We start from the raw sequence: 23,544 nt of genomic DNA on the forward strand, positions 1-23,544 counted from the left end.
ATATATATATATATGCGTGACGCATATATATATATATATATATGCGTCACGAAGCACGTGCACGTTTTACGAGCTGGCAGCTGACCAATAACCATGCGCATACTACCTGGAGACATCCAGTCTAGGCTATATATATATATATATATATATATATATATATATATATATATATATATATATATATATATATATATATATATATATATATTATATATATATATATATATTTACATCTTAATTACTACAAATAACGTCCCTTGTACCTTTCTTGGCTTCCTTGTCAGCTGTAATTAACTTTGTCTCTAACAGAGGAAAACTAGCCCTTGAGATTCCCCTTGTCTCCGAAAATTAAAGTATAGCGTTTGTACGGCGCCTGCTTTAAGCGACAGGTGAACGCGGAGAATTCCACGCAGCTGTTGCATTAGCTTTTGCAAAGGGGTTTCGTTCTGGCAATCCCGCGTGGGTAACTTCCGTCGTTTGTTTCGGCGGCAATAAATTCGAGTTGAAAACGTAGCTTTGAGAGCAGCTGGGGCAGAAGCAAGCGACGCGGAGCTGGTGCAGCGGTGTGTCGGGGTAAATTCGGTAAACCGTGCCGTGAACGACAACGGGTCGGCTGGCGAGAAAATAAACGTGGAAGAAGTGTCGGCTCTGATTTAAAGCGGATAATAATTTGGGAAGTTAAACTTGAGCTTGTTGCTTTGTGAGGCGCGAAACTATCGAGCATGGCGAACATGCCACCTGTTATTCTCGGCTACTGGGACATCCGAGGCCTCGCCCAGTCAATCCGCTACTTGCTGGCCTACGCGAGGGTCCCATATGTGGACAAGAGGTAAGATAGCTTTCCGTTTGATTCACCCCCATGATTGCACCTCGCAATAAAGTGAGAAAATAGAATAAAATTATTTAATCATTTACTGGTGTTTTGCATGTCATAATGGTGATATTATTATACGTCTACCTGTAGTTGTTAACCCTGGAGTAATTTTAACAAACTTGCTTCATCTCTATTCTATTCAATTGTCTCGCGATACTCTCCGGACAAAAGGCATTAGGGTGGGCTCAGAAACACGATTCTAATTCCTTATACAATCTTAGCCTAAATAGATACGTTACCTACAAGAAAAATTGGCAAGTTGAATTGCTTCGTTATACAGCGTTAGCTAGCGCGGAACGAAACTCTTCATGTAACGATATGATGATTTCGTGGCAAAACTACGGTATGATTGTGAGGCACGCTGTGGAGTATGGCTCGGAAATTTATACCACCTGGTGTTCTTTAACGTGCACTGACGTCACACAGTACACGGGTCTCTAGCGATTCACCTCCATCGAAAGGCGACCGCCGCGGCCGAGATCGAACCCGCGTCTTTCGGGTCAACAGCCGAGCTCCGTCACCTCTGTACCACTGCACCGGATGGAAAGAAACTAGTGATGATGACTGATGGTGACCACAGATCCGGGAAGGCGGTTCCAGTCAAGAGATGATATGAGGGCATATTTACCGCTGCATGTTCTTGTTAGACATGACACAACATCTAGTTTACTCGAATGATCAATACAAGCCAATACGCAAGGAAAGAGCAAAATAAGTATGTCATGAAGTGTAGGAATATAACGATAGATTTTCTGAAATAAAGACAGGCGGAACAGTTACGACGTGAAGCAGGGACGGCAGTTCGAGTGAGTTATCCATGGCGGCAATGCTTGTTTTGCAGTTGTAGTTATGACTGATGACGCGAGCACAGTCATTCTGGAGTACTTAAAGTGCACCTATTGGACTTGCTAAACTGGGATCTCATACCGCAGCGGCACATTCTCGTTTGCTGCAATAGCGCTTATTCCCTCAGTGTTCAAGGAAAGCATAGAGGACATTAGTTGTGGTTGCTTAACTGTAGTGTAACGATTCTCACTTAAATTGAAAGGAATTAAAGTGGACGAAAAGTCTCCCTTCTCGTTGGTGGGATCCTAACCCGCAACCTTCGAATTACACATCATTCGCGCATTTAGACGGTTGTGGATCACATCGGCGGAAAGGGTGATTTTTCGTCCCCTTTAATTCCTTTAAATTTAAGTGAGAATGGTTACACTACAGTTAAGAAATCATAAATAATGTCCGCTATGCTTTTCTTGGCTTAATTGTCTGTGGGTTTCAAGAGTTGTGTACAGTACAGAAAAACCAGTCCCTCTAGCAATTTCTCTTTTTTTGTACTTCATGTGATTTCGTCAGCAGGTGGTCAGAGCGGCCACCGCAGATTTCGTTTTTGCGCAGCTGCTTGCGCGGCTGGCATGCTTACTCGATCATTTCTACCAACGGCGCCGCAAAAGCTGATGCTGTTTTGGTGTATATGACAAAATGGCGCGGAAAGTGTCTCAATGGATGAACATACGCACTTAATTACGAACCGCAGCCGATTCGCCAGAGCCGTAGGCCCGGTTCTACGGGGCGCGCAGTTGCGGAATGTTTGCTCAGCGTATAAACGTGTTTTGCTCGTGATGTTGCTCGTGCTAAACGAGCAAGTGTTCTGCAATACTTTTCTTTTTGCCTTTATGGCGAAACGTTGATTTTTCGTGAGAGCAAGACCGTGAGTGCGCGAACGTGTGGCGCAGACAACGTGTCACACGCTCGCGTTCGCTCCACGTGCCTTGGAACAATCGGATAATCGTAATGCTCGTCGTACGATCGGCCGGTCGAAACTTCGCACGAAGTGCCTAGCGCCATAGTCGGGGGGGGGGGGGGGGGGGCAGGGAGCGGGGCGGCCGCACCGCCGTTTAACCTAAGAGGGGGGTGGGGGCGTAAGATCTGCCCCATACATTGACTCCTCCAATAGCCCTTATGCAAAATTGCTGCCATCTGTCCGAGGTTTGACGACGCAACCGATTCGGTGCCATGTTGGAGGCTTGTGTTCGAATCGTATTGCTACCGCTGCTATAAATTCTTGCTTGTATCTGCTTTGGTAGTAATAGAGGTGTGCGCCGCCGTCGCCTGTTTTTGGTCACGCCGCTTGCGTCGCCGCAGAAGTCCCAAGAGCGATCACGCCGCCGCCGCGCAACAATTGCGGCGCGCCGCCGTATAGTCTCTTCTTTTTATCCAAATGGGGAATCTGGAAATAAAATACAGCACTGCGCCGGAGGAGCTCTTCTCGATGTCTCCATGTAAGGGACTGTCCATTTCAGCCGCCGCTGAATAGCGGGAGCTCGGCGAGAAGCGCCGCCCCGTTTCAGGTTCTTGTTCTGCAGCGCCATCATGACATCACGAAGCTTTCAAACACTCTCGACGCAAATGATAGGGACGGAATGCGCTTCAATGCAACGAACGCAGCCCTCAGAGATCCGATTTTCGGTGCACATGTCTTTTGATCGTGTTAGCCATCTATTCAGGTTTAATGCGGCCTCCGGTCTAACGCAGCTGTAAGGTCGGTACGTATTCCCTGCATCGTTCTCAAACATCTGGGACACATTCATATGCAAATTCAGGCTTGAAAAGTTCCTGTTTATATGCATTTCGTCCACTCTCTTACGCTAGGAATGCGCTGGCGGTTTCGGTGCGGCGATGTGGTCAAGAGCGAGGTGACATCACGGCTCACCGCTTTTTCGGATCACTGAATGCGCTCTGCCGAAATGGACTGTGGGCATATCCTTTGGATGAACGCATCGAGAATAGCTCCCCAGAAGTTGTAGTACCTTTTTCTTCTCCAGAAATATCACGAGTATTTCCTGACCTTAACGCTGCCGCGTCCTCCAGCCTTAAAGAGCGAGGACCCAACTAGCTCGATAGCATATTCTTGGAGTCTTGGACCTAGTACACTGTGCATAAATAAATAAAATAGCCAAGTAATATATGTCGGTGCGTTAGTACACTTTCTCCTTTCATTCTTACTCGAGTAAATCGATAAATTAATACAGAATAAAGAGAATGGCAAACTTAGGATATAGCTGAGCTAGTTGGTAGGTATTCATGTTAAGACGATATGACGTGGAAACACGGACATAAGATAAAAGTCGAGAGAGTGAACAGCTATCTCTCACGTAGACCACTACTCGCACTTAATTGATAGGTATGGCCTCTTACGTGGGAATGCGAGCGGAGTTCCTAAAGCCCGTCATAAACTCTCTTGTGGCTACGCTAGCAACGTACCCACTACGCCACAAATCGTAATTTTTGTGAAGTTGGGAAGGACGCACCACATTATTCGTCATTCTGCGGAGAAGCGAGGCATACCATCTGTAAGGCATTATGTGCACTTTGTTGTTGCGACGGTTGATGACGATGAAGAATTATGGCTGAGCCCTTTGTAATGGGTTGGAAGCTTTAAACTACCCACTAGTTACGTAATTCATATTGTGTGACGCCCGGTCGTTATTTAACTCTTCCACTACGCTTTATAACATAAGGTAACGCGAGAAAGAGAGAGAGGGAATTGACATTATTGAGACCCTCAGGAAAAATTGGCCGCGTGTCTGCGTGCGTCGCTGCAAATGTCGTCTAAAGACGATAGAAGAGGCGCTGCGTGAGATATGGACGCCATCTGGCAATACGTCGGGAAACATGAGTGCTGTGTTGCGGGCTGGTAGTCCCGGCGCAGCAGCAGGCGAAGGCCGGCGGTGACCAACACGACCGGTGGGGACGCCAGCCAGCCCGAACACGCGGTTTGGCGGGAAGCGCCGAAGCAGAAGGAACGTCCGCACTCAACGAGTGCTCTCCACACACTCTTTTATTTACACGTCGCCTCAGTAAAACAGGAATGCCAGAGCGGCACCCCATGGCATTCATACAGTGCAATACGGAACCGAAACCGAAACACAACAATGAGCTCGTGCAGAGGGCACGGAGAAAGACAAGTTTCAGCGCAGTCGCATTTTCAGCGCAGCTTAAGAAATTAGGGTCTCTAGAATTACGTATCTATGTATTTTCTATTAAAGGAACACAGCACCTAATACTTACCTAGTGATGTTGCGCCTCAGATATGCGTAATGTTTGCTTTTTGATCAACAATGTACACAAGTATGAACCTAGTCATCCGTTCAAGGTGGCTGGCCCTTGGGTAAGTGGTTCAACTTTGGCCGGGTGGCTGAATCGAGGGACGTGCCGACAAACAGAAAGACAGAAAGACAGACCAAAATTTAGGCGTTTAAGTTCCCCAAGAAAGACTATCGTCTTTAATACATCATGGGAACCTTACGGCGAGCCCTTTTCGACGGTTTTAGATTCGAAGCAGTTTTTGCGCTGGGCTTTGTCCGTAGTTCCATTGGCGACCGTCCGCTTTCTAAAACCTACCATAGCCATTTGTAACATATTGAGCGCTCACTCGCGCTAAGGAGAAGTCTTCCTCGTCTTATTCTTCGACCGCCTTGATGATGATACGTGCAGAGCGTGCGCTCGGGCCAAGGAGAAGTCTTCTTCGTCTTGTTCTTTGACCGCCTTGATGATGATACGTGCAGAGCACTTTAGGGACCCGGGCTGCCGTAAGCAGTCCTAGCTTGGCGCAACGCAAACAAAACCACGTGTGCTGGCACGCGCTAGCGCGTTCTGTTCGGGCCTGTGTAAGGGGCTGGATAAGACGCTGTGGTCTCTCCCCCTTACACTCTCTCAGCAATCATGTGATGGCGTCGGCGAACGAGATTCTGCAGACGCGCGATGAACCCGCGTCGCGTGCTCCAAGAAGAGTTCGGGAGGAGTAACAGCAACAGCAACTACAGTGAATTCATGGTGTGCTCCACATGCAAGGACGCGTTAACATCGGGCAAGGTGCCCGTGATGAACGGAACTTTAAGAAGACCCATGCGCTCCTTCGCATCCCCACATGGTTCCCTTTAGTGGGAAATGGTTAAATTTTTAACGCGAAAGTATTTTATGCCGGGGTCCACCACGGCTCCACTGACGTGTTTCCGTCACGGATATGACGTTATAAAATATGAATACTAACAGTGGGCAAAGAAAAAAACCAGAAGAAAAAGTTCCGTCACCGGGAATCGAACTTACGACCCCTCGCTCCGCAGCGCGAAACGATTCGGCCACGGACGGCACGTTCTTCGCAATGCTAACGGCGAGCTATTTATATACGCCATTTGCCGGTGGCTGTACTCGGAGATCTGTGCTACAGCGTGTTTTCGTTATCACTAGCGCGATGGCGCGAAAGGCTCGAAGAGCGCAGCACAAGCGCGCTTGAAAGGTCGTCGCCGTTGCGACGAGCGCCCGCGTCTACAGGGCGTGGTCGCTTGTGCGTGCGCTTATCTCTTGATCGCGGTGGTTTGTACGTCTCGCGTTGGGAGCACGGAGGTCACTTGGCTCACTGCAGCGGCCGCTTTTGTGAAAGGAGCGCGGTGCTCAGGCAGAATTAAGTAACAAATGTGACAGTTAGTTCGCTCTCATCCTGTGTATGTTCGTTTCGTGCGTCCTTTCTGCTTGAGCAGCGCGCTGCAAGTTTCGAGATGCTTGCCGTTCTTCGCGTGACATTACAATTTGTTGCTGTAGCATTGATTCCTTCGCCCCTGGGGCGAAAGAATGCGCAACAAACGCTCAACTATGTCTGTGAAGACACGTTTCACTTTCGTGTTATACCGATTCCTATGACAGAGGGATCAGCCATGTTTTTTGCTTTAACCGTCGCCGTCATGCTCCGTATAAACTCTAAATCGATAACGTCTCTCCGCGCATTGTATATTCTTCCTGCGAGTAAAAGCTCGCGAGCGTTGGCAAGGAACATGGCTAAAGCAGACATGAAACAAGCTGGCCATCTCCGTCACACGGAATAACATCAACCCGCGTGCGAGGCGTGGCGTCGATTGCTCCTCAAGCAGAAGGAAACGCCCCACCCATCATTTGCTGGGCGAAGGAGCAGGAAGGGATGTCTGGGGAGAGGGACTGCGTAACTCGAGCAGCAACTGTGAACTTTGACTGTACGGGCGCGGTCGAGAGCGCTGGCACGCGCGCTATTTCGGCAGACATCACCCAGCGAACGGCTTGTATACCTTCTACGCCCTGTGAGCGCTGTGATCTCACTGATACGGACCACTGAGACAACAAACTGACCGAAAACGACTTCTCTGCCGGGAGCGGCCGTATTGCCATACACCGGAGTTTTCTAGAGTTGAGTGAGATCGGAGCAAAAAGAGTTAGCTGCTAGCCCTCGTTAATGTAACATTACGGCGTGTACTTATCGCATTCACTGCTTGCTCCGTCGGGATTAACTCACTGCTAAACACCGGGGCCACACGTTTCAGCTTCACCGGTTAACCATCTGTACGGAGGGCTTGGGCGGTGATGTTAAAATGCGAAGCATTTCTTGGCGAACCTCAGGTACTTCGGCTGTTTCTGATCTATCTATCTATCTATCTATCTATCTATCTATCTATCTATCTATCTATCTATCTATCTATCTATCTATCTATCTATCTATCTATCTATCTATCTATCTATCTATCTATCTATCTATCTATCTATCTATCTATCTATCTATCTATCTATCTATCTATCTAGCCGCGTACGTCTGGGCGCTGTTCTTGTCGTCTCCCTAGCTTGTAATATACCAAAATTCGCACAGCAGGGGATCATTGTATGACGAACACGATTCACTGGTCATGACATGAATACCTCAAAAGGCCTGTCGCGTACGGCATGAAATACTTTCTCTCAGTCACGTGTTACGCATACCCGCACACTACAGTTCATGTTATGCGGGTATGAGCCACAGGGGATTTAGTCTCAGTCAACACATTAACGGCCGCAATACACGTTGAAACGCAAGGCAAGTGAGGGAGCTGAAGACAAAACACCCCTGAAAGACGCTCGATTGCCATCCTCTCGTCGACGTGGTCAGCCAGAATGACGCAGTGCTCTCTTCATTGCATATGGGGCTGGGCGACGGGCTTATGCTGACCGCGAATGACGTCAGACTGATTGAGAGCCGCTTTGTGACAGCCGACGAAGCCGCAGCTAAATGCCCTGACGGCATACGGCTATACTACAGGGATGCGGTCGTCGACCGCTATAACGCAGGTTGCCTCGACGCTGCGGACAACGTGTTATGTCATCCCGCATGCGATAACATAGGTGGCTATAAGAATGAGTAGGTACACAGGGATTCATTCCCTGACCAAGGTGGCCAAGCTTAACGCAAGTGAAATGGCTAGCCTGCCGGCCTCAATTTACCTGAGCATCGGCAAGCCGTATATCATCATGGTCACCATCGACGTAAGCGACGGGAGCCCCTATGGTACATGGAACGTGATGAACACGGCAACCTCTTGCGAGTGTGGCTTGAATTTGCAACGTCCCTGGTAGGCAATGTGGTCCCAGCCCGCGCGAAGCACATCACTACCGCACACGCTCAATAGAATTGAAATGAGTGCCCGTTGGACTGCGACCCCCGACATACGGCACAACATACGCCAGGACATACGCCGGAAAAATATATCGTGTAAAAGGGTACAGTTCCCCTTGCGCAAGAAAACGCCATAAGTATATATAAATGACAAAGGGCCACATACGCCCAGGTAGTCTTCGGATACGATAGGCGCCATCCACTGAAATTGGTCCACGTAGCACTTTCCAGGTCTACCAGCATCGACCGCCTATACCTCACCAACGCAAAAGGTGACTTCAGGTTCCCACAAGTCGCGGGCTCAATCGACACAGTCTGTCGACGACATGACTCGGCTAGCAAAGATGCCTCTAGACATTGTCTTTGACCGGGCTACCACCTTCATTCGGTGCCAGAACCACAACAATAACTTCACGCTTGCCACTTTCAATGTACAATCTGTGAACGCGCACGTGCACCACCTCGAAAAAGACGCTCTGCTCGCAGAAATCGGCATGTTACTACTATTTGAAACTTGCAGCGATGAGCACACTGCAATTACGGGATCCCAATGTGTCGTCCACAGCAAGCGACTTCATTGCAGGTGCGGCGGCGTGCGCAGCCTCAACGTAGGCCACATCCCACTTCGCCGGCCGCCAGACACCGAGCACACCCAGACAAGCAGCGGAACCCGTGAGGTCTGCGTTGTGCACATCAATCACAATAACAAAGACATTGCGCTCGCCGCCATCTACGTGAGAGCTGTCACGAACCGCTTCAACACATGCGAACTCGTTCGTGAAACGTGCGTGCGTTCCCCATCATAACGGACTAGTATAAGCACTACATATCGGCTTACCGCGCCTGGTACGAGGCACCTCAGCTTCAGCACTGGGAGCCCTTTTCTTGATTTTTTAACACGAAAGTGTTTTATGCCGGCGTCCACCAAGACTTCAGTGACGTATTTCCGTCACGGAAATGACATCGAAAAAATATACACGATCAGATGGCAAAGAAAAAAAGTTCGGTCAACGGGCATCGAACCCACGACCGCTCGGACCGCAACAACAGATGCCGGGCACGCTATCCACTGCGCCACGGTCACTTTTTTTCTCTTTAATGCATGGGAATAATGCCACGGTCACAGACTCTAGAGGCTTTACAAACGCGCCTTGTATATCTACCACTCTCCCGGTCTGCGGGGTGGTGTTGCCCTCTGGGAGCGGTAAAGTAACGTAATTCGTCATTACTGTGGCCTCCGCGATTAGCACCTGCAACGCGTTACACGTCCCTCTCATTTGGCGCGTTTTCAATTGAAGTTCAATTTTGTCAATGCCTTAACACACCGTGAGGTGGCGGCATCAGCCCAAGCGTCGTAAAAGCGTCGGCCTCGCTCATAGCTCTGCGACGTGCGCCTGCCTCACCTGGCTGTAACACCGCGTTCCCCGCTCACGCGCTCGCCCCTAGGAAAATCGCGGCCGGGCTACCGGCGCGGCACGACGTGCTTTGCGTTTCCCTCTAGTCCGGCCGTGGTGCTCAATCACATTTTAACATGCCGCGGGATCGCGACCAAGTTCTGCGTCCAATATGCGACGCTCGTCTGGCTATCACACCTAGTTCTCTGATTACGCTTTCATCGTTAACAACTGCAGCTACCAGAAGGTTCTGTTTAATCATTTAGTAGGGACGTCAGTCGGCGGGATCGAGATGTACCACCAATCATTAAAGTGGACACATCCACGTTAAACGGTGCTATAGCTGCCAGGCATCAATATACATTGTGCAAATTCTCTTATATCAATGTACAGTAAACATTCAGTTACTTCTGTGAGGGCACGCTTTACTTTCGTGTTATTCCGATTCCTATGACGGAGGGATCAACCATGATTTTTTATAAGAGGCTTTCAGCGACACCAGTGACAAGCGAACCAGGAAGCCCAGCTGAAGCCAGCCTGACCAAATTCGTTGTCGAAACGGGGCTGCATGTTATGGATGCACGACTTCCTGAGCGTGGATTGAAGATGTAATGACGCAATACCCTGTTTCACTAGCTTCCAATGGCCGGAGTCATATGGCAGAAGCGCTTTCTTTGTACGCGGGGCATAACCCCAACAGACCCGATTAGTACAGAACTCTCCATTCAGATTTAATATCTGCAAGCGATTATGTTGACAGGCTCTCTTTTTCTTTTTTGTGCCGGCGATAGCCCTGCGAGAAATAAACAGTCGATTATGTTATTGGTGCTCAACGGCGCGTCAGGCATATCTCTTGACATTGTACATTATCAAGTTGTGAAACGCCAAGGGGTGTGAAGAGTACCTAGGTCTTTTTATGTGCGGATGAGCGTATATATACATGGAAATGATTTGAGCAGTGTGCTTTGATTCCTGGATCACCGACAATGCTCGCGACCATTGTTTGCCTCTAAATTGATCCTTGCTGCTCGTTCCAATGCTCAACCTACAACTTTTATTTTCTGCCAGAGCAGTTTAGCAGTAATCATTTTCAGCTGTACAAACTCTTACTCAAGATATATCAGGTCCATATTAAAATATTTTGAAAGTACATCTCTGTAGGCTAATTTTAGTAGTTTCAAACTGCACTGCAGAAAATCTTCACTTGCTTGCCAAAGTCACTCTCATATATCATTGGCCGCAAGGTTGCCAGTGTAATTATCTGAATGTCACATTCCATCCATGCTCTCGTTGCGCAGGTACTCCTACGGCAGTGAAACAGAGCCTAACCGTGATGAGTGGCTGGCGGTGAAGCACAAACTTGACTTTGACTTTCCAAACCTGCCGTACCTGATTGATGGCGACATACGCATGACGCAAAGTCAGGCTATCCTGCGCTACTTGGGACGAAAACACAGCCTGGTCCCGGAAGACGAGGGAACATTACGGCGCGTCGACATGCTGCAGCACGAGGTGATGAGCGCATCGCACTGAATCGTGTTTCACCTAGAGTTTCTTAAAAACTGAAGTACCGAAGTTATTCTTATAAAAGGTGCAATACATTTCTTTGATTTCTTAGAGCCATCACAAGAGAGATGACTATTTACGTTTGTATGAATCCCTCAGTTGCGCGCTTCCTGCTCAGAGTCAACCTACAAACAATGAACACCTCTTCTGTTTGCCAGAGGAAAGCGTAGCCTACAAAACACCCACGCTCAATGGCCCACCTTTCTTGTATATACGCAAGGGCCGTGAACGTGTTTATAGCGAGCGATCGAGGCTGTAGTGCGTTCGATTTGGGGTTATTAGGGGCGATGCACCTAAGAGTCGAACTTTGTCCGTTGCGCGTTGTCCGTGCTCAAGGCACAGCATCGTGTAGAATCAAAACATCAGGTTTAACAATAGACTAATATCAGTCATAATTGCGACGGAACAATATAAAACACCTACAAGCACAAACCCTTTATACTAGTCGGCGATTTCAACATACACATTATGGACCTAGCTTTGCCGTCGACTCTCACTGTCGTCTGTCACGGTATATAGAAAACCGTTGCTATAATCGAAACATATATGTGTGATTGTTAATAAAAGAAGGTTTATAATAGACGAACATCAATCATAACTGCGACAGAAGCCTCTACATGTACATCATGGCATGTATGTATGTCATGATGGACGTGACATCGTAACATGATTTTCGCGTTATGACGAGTCATGTTCATCATACGCACCTGTCATGCTATGCCAATTTTGGTACACATGAAGTTAATGAAAGGGCCGAGAGACCACGAATACCTAGGCAGCCAGTTAGATAGATACGCTCAAAATGCCTTTGGTTTGTCATGAAATGCTTCGCGTTTATTAATAAATGCCTAACATATTGTCTACTAACACTGAATGCGCAAGCCCCACCGTAAGAACGGGTAAACTGAGCCAAATTTCCTCGCATTTCTCTGAAAGCGTTCCTTCGTTGCATGCCAGACAGTGCCAACGAATGGGAACGTTTGAATCAACATGGCGGCCACAGAAGCAGTGTCTCCACCAGTAGCGGAGAAAGCGCACACGTCGAGTCCCCATACACCGGCCACGCGCTCGCGTGTTCCCTCTAAGAGTGAACCGTACTGTACATTTTTGTGACAACAGTGCTGTCCCTGTAGGTAACCTCTGTCCAATGCGTGGGTGTGCCTAAGAGATATCGTTTAAAGTGGTCAATTCCAAAAATTTCCATTTTTCACTATTCGAAACAAAATTTTTGCGATCGCTCTTGACATTTTTCAGTCTATTTCGAATGCAATGATGACTGAATGATTCCGGCGCCTTATTAGGTGGTTTATTTATGTACGGAATAAATAATCATGCTTTTTGAACCTTGGACACCAACATTCGATTACGTCGGAAGACGATCATGCCTGGTCGCGTCTCAGTGCCTAGCATAACCGCCCTACTCGAGGAAATTCCAATCGTGGTGTGCGTCGAGGTACGTGGCTGGGTGATCGGCGGCGCATTACATCTACAAGAAGAACAAAAAAGTATAAGCGCGCACTGTATGGGCATTCACACACTCACCTTGGCTGTCCTTATCCTGGGCACGCGCGTGAATGGCGCCGCATTGGCATTTACTCTGTGTCCTCGCCATGTCTGGTCTGCAGGCCTTTGATATCCTGTGGGACACAGCGCGTCTCTCTTACGACCCCGACTACACAGAAGACAAAAGGCGACAATTCTTGACCGATGTGGCCGACAGGCTTCACCATCTTCAAGTTTACTTGGCCAAGCACGGTCCATACGGGGCTGGGAATACCGTCACCTACGTGGACTTCATGCTTTACGAGAGCTTTCAAGTATGTACCATCGCGCTGGTGCACATTTATAGGCTTAAGAAGCTAGCATGTGCATAATTAACTTATTAGCACGTGTTCTGCTCACTCGCAATAAATTGAGTGCCTGCGAACTGACTTACTGTTAAAATCAGAAAGCCCTAAGGCAAACTTTATTCGCTTATCAACTGTTCTGTTCAGAAAGTAGGCGTAATAACGAGTAGGCACGGACACGCCACAGTTTCCGTGCCTAGTTGTTCTTGTGCGTGCCTTTTTTTAACACGAAAGTGTTTTATGCCGGGGTCCACCAAGACTTTCATGACGTATTTCCGTCACGGAAGTACGCCAGCAAAATGAATGCCATCAGAAGGCAAAGAAAAAAAACTAAGAAAAAGTTCCATTGAAGGGAATCGAACCCATGATCTCTAGGTCCACGACGATGGCTGGCGGGCGTTTAACCCACTGAGCTACCGCCAAACTTTTTTTTTCTTTATTGCCTGCTTTTGACAAGAAACAAACAAAAACAAGAAGAAACGCTATTTACAATACAAACACTGGTTGCGTAAAAAGGGAGAGGGATCGACAGGAAAAAAAAAGGAAAGGCCATACTGGGACTAATGAGGACGCTCTAAACCTCCTTCATTTGCAAAAGAAGCTCTACACGATCTAACCAATCAGGAACATCTTCAAGAAGTTTTTGTTCTTCAACAAAACGGGTTACGCTTTCTTTGAAGTATTGACGCGCCGGACGGGCGTCCGCATCAGCGTGCCGTATGGCCATCCTGCACTTCCATATGCTGTGGAGTGTAATCAACATTATCAGATCAAAAGGTGTCCCGTCATCACTTTCAACAGAGAGATATCGAATTCCAGGGGGGTCTAAGGGGAAATCTTTTTTGATGGTACGCTGCAGTACGTCCCATAAAAACACAGCGTCCCAGCAGTCGAGGAACATGTGGTCTATTGTTTCTACTTTTCTGCATATTAAGCAATCGGTTCCCCATGGCACAAACATGCCTTTTTCCTCCAGCCAAGGTTTGACAGGAAGTGTACCTGAATGTAGTAGAAAGACATTCTTTTGACCCTTTTTAGTACATTTCTCCATCGACCCGCAGGGTACATGGTTCTAAACACTTTACGGAGGCGACATGAACGCGCCTTTTATCTTTCACACTTGCCTCTCACAGTGACCTTGGATGGATGGATGCTATGAGCGTCCCCTTTATAACGGGGCGGTGACATCTGTGCCACCAGGCTCGAAAAAAAAAAACGCGCCGTTGCAACGACCGTCCCATTCGGCGCGTTCCCAATACAAGTTTAATTTCGTCAACGTTTTAACACACCGTGAGGTGGCGGTTTTAGCGCAAGCCTCGCTCATAGCATCCATCCATATCGACAAATAGCTCTGCGACGCTCGCCTGGCTGTCGCACCGCGTTCCCCGCTCGCCCTGTGAGAAGTAACGGCCGGGCTAGAGGGAAGAAACGACGCGCGTAGCGTTTCTCTTCGCATTTCACGACGCTTTGAAGGAGTGCATATCGAGCATTAGTGTTTATTATGTGCCAGTTGATGCCATATTTCCGCGGGATTCACCATATGCGGAGTCCACGTATATGTTAAGAACTCCAGCTACCGCAAGGGTCAAATGATGATCATGGGCGTTTGTCGTCGGTACGGAGATGTGCTACTAGGCGTCAACGTGAGTGCGATGCGTCCACCATCAAGCAGTGCTATATCTGCCAAAGGACAGTAGACATTGTACGAGCTCTCATATATCGATGCACTATAAACAATAAACTGCTTCTGTGACGACACGTTTCACTTTCGTGTTATACCGATTCCTATGACGGAGGGATCAAACAACCATTTTTTCACTGTACCTTCAATTATACATGAGAAGGCATACGCATAAGCGCAGACATAGAACATTCAAGCAGTACTAAATCAAAATTCTGGAGGCCATATAACTTGTGGAATAAGGATTTGTGTAGACACACACGCATCATCTACGAATATGAGCGAAATAGCCTAGAGCATAATTAAAATCAGTTTTAACAGCGAAGCTGTTTCAGCTCGGCGTAAAATGTCATGGCCCAATATTTTCATCATCATGAACTAGCACGCGCGCTCTCTTCGTCCTCTTCTTCACCTTCGCTCCCAGAACACGTGCCCCGATATGTCCGGCGTATAGCAAGGGGGAAGCACGAAGTGAAGGAGAGATGTGAGGGGGAGAAGGACGGCAAAGAAAGAAAGAGGGAAAGAAATAGAGAGACAGAGAGGAAGATATAAAGAAAGGGAAAATTTTGGCGAAAAAGAATTCCTTATGAGGCGGCGGGATTCGAACCCGCGTACCCACAATGCTAAGGCTAGCGTCTTAACCACTCAGCTATCCAGGCACGCTGACAAAGCATAGCATAGCAACATCGTAAGGCAAGGGGGTAGAAAAGGGAAGTGAGGGTGTGCAGGAGGGAAAACAGGAGGGGAGAGAGTAAAGCATAGCATATAAAGAATGAGTAAGAGTAATAGAGAGAAAGAAATACAGAAAGTGAAAGAATCAAAGAAAGAGAAAGAGATTAATAGCTACTTATCCAATAGACAGCAAGCTGTTTGTGTCTCTAACATCCTCTCCACTTTTAAATCTATTGACAAAGGTGTCCCGCAAGGTTCCATACTGGGTCCGCTTTTATTCTTAATCTATATTAATGACTTAACCTCAATTTTAACACACAGTCAACCTTTCTTGTACGCAGATGATACAACTATAGTAACTAAAGACAAGTCCATCGATGCGCTAACTAATAAATTGTCCTCTGACTTCTATAACATTCAGAATTGGTGCACAGCTAATGGTTTAACAATTAATACCAATAAAACACAGTTCATTGTCTTCCATTCCAGTCATAATGCTCTTTCACCTACACCCGCTATTACTATCAACGGCCACAGCCTTCTTAGTGCTACTAAGTGCACATTCTTGGGAGTAGTTCTAGATGCTCATCTCAAGTACCATCATCACATTTCACTTATAAGGCAGAGGATTGCTCATGGTATCAGAACATTAATTAAAGCACGACCATTCTTCTCCTTGCAGACTTTGCTTAAACTGTACTACGCCTTCATCCACAGTCATATCACGTACTGTATCACGTCATGGGCGAATACCTATCCATCTCATATCCTTCCACTTCAACGTCTCCAAAATCAAGCCATTCGCATCCTAACATTCAGTTCACCAATCACCTGCGCGTCCCCACTTTTCCAACAACATAGTGTACTAACAGTGTGTAATTTATTCAAATATAAATTGGGGATTCTTGTATTTAAATGTCTTAACGGTACCATAACAGCCAATGTTTTGGAGAAATTTCAATTGTCAAACTCTAATCCTACTAGGTTTGCCTCAAACAACAACTTTTTACTCCCACATGCACGCACTAACTACGGCAAACATACTACCATATTTGCAGCCATTCAGTTTTGGAACTCAATACCACTAAGCACTAAACAATTGTCATTACCAGCTTTTAAAAAAGAACTTAAACATATTATCTCGCAATCATAACTCATCTGTATTTCTATATCGGCGTTCTCTTACATTTAGAGCCATTACTGTGTTCATTATTTTTTCACATTTATTACTCATGCACATTGGAGTTATTTCAACAGCTATATATCATTCATTAACGTCATTATGTTCCCGATTTACTGCCATTTTTATTGTATGTTTCGTTCTTTTCATAGCTTTGTATAATTACTAGACGTTATTTTGTTACCATTTTGACTGGCATTTTTTATTGCATGTTTGCGTTGTCTTTATTACTATCAATAATTACTCAACGCTTTTTAGTTGCCATTTTGTTGTACTTATCAACATGTAATTTTCTGACAGGAGGTCCCCTTTCAGCCTTGTGCTATGGGACCTCCTTCTGTATATACTAACCCCCATGCGTGTATATTCTTTTGCGACAAATAAAGATTTTTTTGATTTTTTTGATTTGAGAGTTAAAGAAAAAAAGATGGAAAGAAAGAGAAAGCAAGCGAGAAATAGAAAGAGGGTGAAGAAAAAGAGAAAGAGAGAAAGAAATTGAAATAAACAGAGATAAAAAAGACATAAGAAATAGAAAAGGGAGGAAGCAAGAGGAAACTAAATAGAAATAAACAAGGCCGCGCAGCTCTATAATAAATATAGAGAAATAGAGAAATAGGTTGCCCAGCGAGCCGCGACAGGACCGTGCTTCGCTGTGCCAAGCTATGCGCGACTAAGTGCTAACTTCCCGCATACTTAAAGTGCGTTTCGCGCTACTGCCCGCGAAACGCCCCTTTTGTTTTAGTATAAGCAACCAACCGCTACCTGCGTCACGAGTTTGTGTTGGCTGTCGCGATCCTTGCAAGTGCACTCTCCTGTCAGACCTTTTCAACGGAAAGAGACTTGCACGGAATTGCAAAGGCTGACGTCTATACCTCGGCAGTGCAATTTTTTGGGGGGTGGGGGGTCACGCTTATTTACGACTTCCCAGAGGGGATTATAGCAGCACCCCCGGAGCCTTGGTCCAAAAGAGTTGTCAACACGGTGCTCTTGTGCACGTGGTTTTGTGTGCGCACGTAGTCAGCTATGTTTACATGAAAACAACTCTGGATCCCGTCTCCCTCGGCGCTCTCTGAAACCCAAACTACGACTTGGCGCTATAAAACCCTCTCGAAATAATCAACCGTCGCGCGCATGAGCAAACGAGTTTTCCAGCCGTGGTGAGGATGCAAAACTTTTGTGTCAGTGCTCTTTCAATACTTCTAGGTGGAAGATACTCTTACCGCAACTTGAAGGCTATATATAGCCCTATAGTAAAGGGTATTACACGCAGCCATAAACTCAGTAGCAGTGCTGAGCAGTATCGAAAATACATGTATCTTAGATACTATCTTAGATACTCTATGGGTATCTTGTATCTGTATCGCGATACATCTCGAAAGATGAGTATCTGTATCTGTATTTCCGATACATTCGATAATGTATCGTGTATCTTAAGATACAAGATACTTCTATCGCAACACAACCGTGCGAAACAATAATCGCTGGCCAAGCTCCGCTTCTCAAGCTGGTACTGGTATCACTAAGCCATCTGAATAAGTCTAAGGGAGTGGCGTTATTTTATTTTTACGCCAGAGTCATCCAGTGAGGGTAGAAAATGAGGAAGACAAGCACGCGGTCGTCTACGCCCAGCCCACGTACCTTATGTTTTCTCGATTTCTTTTCTTTTTAGTTGCGCCAATGCAGCGACACTTGCTCTTAGCCACTGTCTTGCGCCGCGTACTGCGTGCGGCGTCTATCGCCCAAATTCCGATGTGGTTACAGTGTAGGTATAAAAGATTCTCTTGCGTCTTGCTCCGTAACGAAATGTGATGCGTGTAAGAATGGGGCAGCTTTGCGTCACGTGGATTTTACATATCAGTGATTTGAACGATCTCGTGGATGTAAGTTTGACTTGCGTGCAATGGATTAACCTATATGCAAATAAGATTCTAACAAATTTAGCACTACCGGTACTGATGCTAGATCTAATAGAGCAAGCGTTTACCTAACAGAAAAAATCTTAGCGGACCGTATTTTTCACTTCCATCTATATTTATTGAAAGAATTTATGAAATCATAATTTGTTTACTGGCACAAGTGCTTTCTTAGCTGTCATTTTGGATCACATAGATTACCTAAGTCTCTGCACTGTTTTTCTGGTCTGGTCACTGCAATATGTATTTTGTAACGCGCTCCCAAAATAAGATTTCTGCTTTATTCTTCTGTCTGCTTTATTTATACTACTGTTTACACATTTACACGTTGCCAAGGCGATGTTGAAAACAAATGTATTATTATGTGGGCGTGCCTTGAGTATACAGTACAAAATATTCTGCTTACCGCTTAAGAAAATAGCGCAATTGAGTTTGGATTATAATAATGAAAATATTTAGGAGCCATCTTAAGTATTTTAGGAAGCGGATTCGAGAAACGTTGTTTTACTGAATGCTCCGATTTATTCATGAGCGTCCCAACGAGTCGTTTCAGACAATTTTCCATAGGCACTGAATTTTGTATTCTCTCAACAGGTAAGTTCACAATGCTTCATGCTCATAGCTATTAAGGGCGTCGTCTGTATTGTGTTTCTGTACTCACTCAATGTCAATGTTTGATACACAACCACCTCTCTCTTTTACTTATATTTGTTTTTTTCTGTTTTAGGCAGTCTTAAATATTTTTCCTATCAGTAGTCGCCACGTAATAAGAGCGAGAATAAGATTAAAAGAAAGGCGGGGAGGGTAACCAGGGCTTTGCCTGGTAGGCTACCCTGCACTGGGGAAAGGGGAGGCGGAAGGAAAGTTAGAGAGGAGGAAATGGGAGCTATAAGCGGCAATAGTGCGAATAGCGGCAGTGTCCTGCGACGCTTTGTTCAATTCTATACAATACGTCTGAGACATTTCTATGTTGCACATGTTCTCTCGTTGAAGAAATATTGCTGAAAGATTGCAGGTTAGTGAGCATGTATCAACAAAGAATCCCTTACGCCAGCAGCTATATAGAATCATGGAAATTCATTGCAGTTTTACGTCATCTACGTATACACCAGGGGGTTCAAACTCAGCCTATAGCCGGCGGGCCGCAGTCGCGAAATTTAGCTCCAAGGGTCCGGACAGTGAAGATGGTGGGGTCGGAGAGAGTTTGAACAAAATGACATTGCCATTTGAAAAGATCCGATATCTCATATATAGGTCATTTCTGAAGGGGATTTGGAGTCAGGATTCGAGAAACATCGATGCCGATGTACACAACGAGTGAAATCTGGACGCGGATTGAAATGTAGATTTTTTGTTCCAAGGTTATGTTTCAGCACATGGTGACCACATGTTCCTCACGAAAGAAATGCTTGAGACCAGTCATGTCTGTGTAGCTCACGAACATACTTAATTAGAAAATAAAAACAAATGGGACGGAGACGGTCATGTGTGCCGGCCGGGCCGCTAGCGAACGGTGTCAAACCCCGTATACACCATGCCAGGGTTGCCACTGACTTTCGAGTAAATGTCGCCAAACGACGAGCAAAAAGTCGCCAAAAGTCGCCATTTTTTTTACAAATTTCACCAAAAAAGTAGCCATTCTAGATATGTGCGGCATACCCAGTAATAAAAATTTCCACTCACGTATAGCCCCGTAGAATACAGTACCATCCAAGACCCTTAAATTATATTGACGTTTCTCGATGCCAGTCGTATCGCCCGCTTCACCATGGGAGTGCATGGTGCTGCTTCTCCGACTAGCCGCAAGATGTGCGTGGTGGCGCAAGGGTGAATGAACGAAACGCTCATGATATCCTTCCATCCCTGTCGTCTCGTTTCAAAGCTAAAAGTAGGGTATAAACCTTGGGCGAAAACCGTGAAAGCATTATTTGTAGACAGCTTTACGTACCCCTATATGAATTAAAAGGATTAAAAGATGTATTGAAGGTAACACGACAGAAATCTTACAGGAACCGATCATTAGTGAGTCTTACACCTTTTCAGTGTGAACTAATATTATACCGGACATCACTGACCCTTTCTTATAGTTACTTATATCTACACGCGTCAATCCGATGCGTTTTTGCTGTATAACAATGTAAAATGTTATATAGCAATTGTTTTTATTGCACACGCTCACCGAGAACAGTGAAAAATGCCTCAATAAATAATTTTTATTGCAGAAATAGCCACGTATCCGCCTCTCTTCGCTATTCCAAAACAGTCTTTGCGAGTTGAACTGGGGGTACTGCAACAGTGAATAAGTCGCCAAGCTATTCAGAGCAGTTGGAGCTTTGGCGGAACAAATGGTCGGAACACGCGGCCAACCTGTCGTCTTGCCCCTTCAGATGCGAAACTTCAGATGAGCTTAAAGCACCTAAAGCCATAAACCTATAGTCAATCACTGCCCCCTCGCGGTTTGCAAGGCAGTCCGCTGACTTACATTTTGCTAGAATGTCGCTGGGGGACGTTCCAGTACCTCCTGCATCTAGATGGCATCCCGAACTAAGGATCCCACTCACTGACCTTATTTTCACAGAACATCAAATAAACGTTTTATTATCTCTCTAGATGAATTGAGGAGGCACACACGAGGTACAGGACGGACATACCGAATGACGCGTAATGTGCACATTCTACTCGTGGGTCTGAGAATGTTGCCGCTGAGAATGTTGTCGTGGGTCTGAGAATGTTGCTACTGAGAATGTTGCCGCTCATTCGTTGGGAAGACACTGAGCTTAGGATTCAAAACTCGGTGGAGACCTAAGGCGAAAATCGCCAAAACTTCGCCATGTCGCCATTCATAATTTTAGGTCGCCACGGGCCTCTCAAATTCGCCAATTTGGCGAAAAGTAGCCACCATTGGCAACCCTGCACCATGCGTTCCCCCCTCCCCCCCCCCCTTAAAAAAAGCCGTTACCAGCGTTGTTGCTGGTGTACGCCTGTTCGGATATACGGTATTGTGCAAACCTTCTTTTACGGACAAGGTAAAAGTCCACACCGGTATTTGCGCCGTCGTGCGAAGGCTTTCTATTGACGTTATATGATTATATGGCAACCCGCTAGCTGGTCGGCAAGCTGAGCAGCGACTCCGATCAAATGCAAAAATGACAAGCAAGAACCGCTGTCAGCGAAGTGTATAAAGAGTTGTCCTGTGAAGAAGCTAAAACAAGCCCCAATAAGTTGTTTTGGAAGGAAACTAATTCACTTTGAGCAAGAAGGGCAAAACTTTTGAGATAATAAGACATTTCATTCCAGTGAAACAAAATAGGCCACAGTTAAGAAAGTTTCCAGCAGACATTTTCGTGCATAGGCGTTTGCTGCTACATTATATGGATCTATAATAACAAATTTGAGAATGTATCGAAGTATCTTAATATACAATTGCCAAGTATCGTATCGGATACAATTATTGCGGCAGTATTTTGTATCTGTATCTCCAATACTTTTTGCCTGAGTATCTTGTATCGTATCGCGATACAATTTCAAAGTATCTTTGCCCAGCCCTGCTCAGTAGCAATGAACTTATGTTCGCTGTTCGGACCCAGATTTTATATCGTAGGTGTGCGCACGTATTTCATAACAGGTTTCGAAACTGTTATTCCCGTTTAATCAATGATTTGTAGCGCAGCAAGATTTTCCGTAAGACTGCCGCTTTTAGAGCATATTATATGCTTGAACCAAAGGTAGTAATGTTTACGAAATCGTCACGTACGCCAGTAGTAACCTCCATTAACCGTGACATGTTGAGTTGTAACGACTCCACCTACTACATCTCATAAATTTCTATAGTAGTAGAACTTCAGCGTATGCAGTAAAGATAACATGGGGGTACTAAACGCTGCAATTACTAACTTTTTAACACAGTTCAAGTGAATGGCTGCGTATTCCTAATACTATGTTGTAGTTGAATTTCGTTCATTCGCCCAATGACAATCTAAAACTGCGGTATTGTTGTTCGGCAAGCCGAATTACTTTATATATGCGTTTACTACATTGTAATACGGCTTATCAAGTCATACATCGTGAGTTTTAGAGTTCGGTTATCTAGACGAAGACGAAATTAATCTCTTATTTTGTGCAGGTGGTGAAGATACTCGGCCCTACTACATTCCGAAAAGGTTATCCGGGTCTCGAAGAATACTGTGACAGGATTGCTGCCTTGCCAGGTCTTCAGGAATATCTTGCATCGGACAAGTTCAAGTCTTGGCCAATTTGGAGCCCATTCGCCAAAGCGCTTTCGGCTCGCAGCAGCGTACCCGCAGATGACTGCTGAGAGCGTTCTGTGCAAGGCATTCAGAAAAATGAAAGCCGCTTAACTTCTGAGTTGTTCATTCAGCAACTTGTGTTTGCTCATCATCTTCATACTTGAAAGCCTTATTTCACCTCATAACCTCATCCAAGCATTTTGCTTGATTTTGTTGGGCTGCTAAAGCACTGATAAAGTAGCTTACAACACTAAAAGCTGTTCAACGTCAATAAAAACATAGCACACCTACGCACCTCGACATTGTTATCGAGAAGCTGACATACCCTCCTCAAACATTCAATGCGCTTTAAAAACGCATTTTCCCAGTGAAGCTGCTCTTAGTCGACCCTCTGTTGGCGTAATAAAGCCGCGTACAGACCCCAGTGGCATCTGTCAAAGTGTCGTATAGCGTAACAGCTGGAACGTCCGTTTGCGTAGCTAGCGACCACGTATGTTCACACAGAGCTCTTCAGTAAGATACGTTTTTTACAACGGGTGAATCACCGCTCTGAAGGTGCATTGCGTCCTCGCTACAATTTTTCCAGCGTAGCATTTCGCATGTATGGCCATGGCTGGGCTAGAGGGGAGACGTGAAGTGCGCTACGCGCGTCGTTTCTGCCGTGTGGGATGGGAAACGCAGCTGAGGCTGGCGCGAGTTTTGTGGGATGTGGAAATTAAGGAA

At 46.0% G+C, this 23,544-nt stretch overlaps 1 protein-coding gene across 1 annotated transcript; it reads left to right on the forward strand.

The window, feature by feature from the left end:
- The first annotated feature begins 722 nt into the window (after window positions 1–722).
- On the forward strand, window positions 723–22,889 carry LOC119397813 (glutathione S-transferase Mu 2-like). Its single transcript, XM_037665181.1, has 4 exons — window positions 723–829; window positions 11,014–11,227; window positions 12,907–13,098; window positions 22,698–22,889. The coding sequence occupies exons 1-4, from the start codon at window positions 723–725 to the stop codon at window positions 22,887–22,889; spliced, it is 705 nt and encodes a 234-aa protein (XP_037521109.1).
- The last annotated feature ends 655 nt before the right edge of the window (window positions 22,890–23,544 follow it).

This window comes from Rhipicephalus sanguineus, chromosome 6 (assembly GCF_013339695.2).
Source record: "Rhipicephalus sanguineus isolate Rsan-2018 chromosome 6, BIME_Rsan_1.4, whole genome shotgun sequence".
NCBI classification, from domain to species: Eukaryota; Metazoa; Arthropoda; class Arachnida; order Ixodida; family Ixodidae; genus Rhipicephalus; species Rhipicephalus sanguineus.

Excerpts from the sequence above, each read along its gene's own strand:
- LOC119397813 (XM_037665181.1), top strand. The coding sequence starts at position 723 with ATGGCGAACATGCCACCTGTTATTCTCGGCTACTGGGACATCCGAGGC. Across the intron at positions 11,228-12,906 it reads TCGACATGCTGCAGCACGAG|GCCTTTGATATCCTGTGGGA; the intron begins GTGATGAGCGCA and ends TCTGGTCTGCAG. Across the intron at positions 13,099-22,697 it reads TGCTTTACGAGAGCTTTCAA|GTGGTGAAGATACTCGGCCC; the intron begins GTATGTACCATC and ends TATTTTGTGCAG.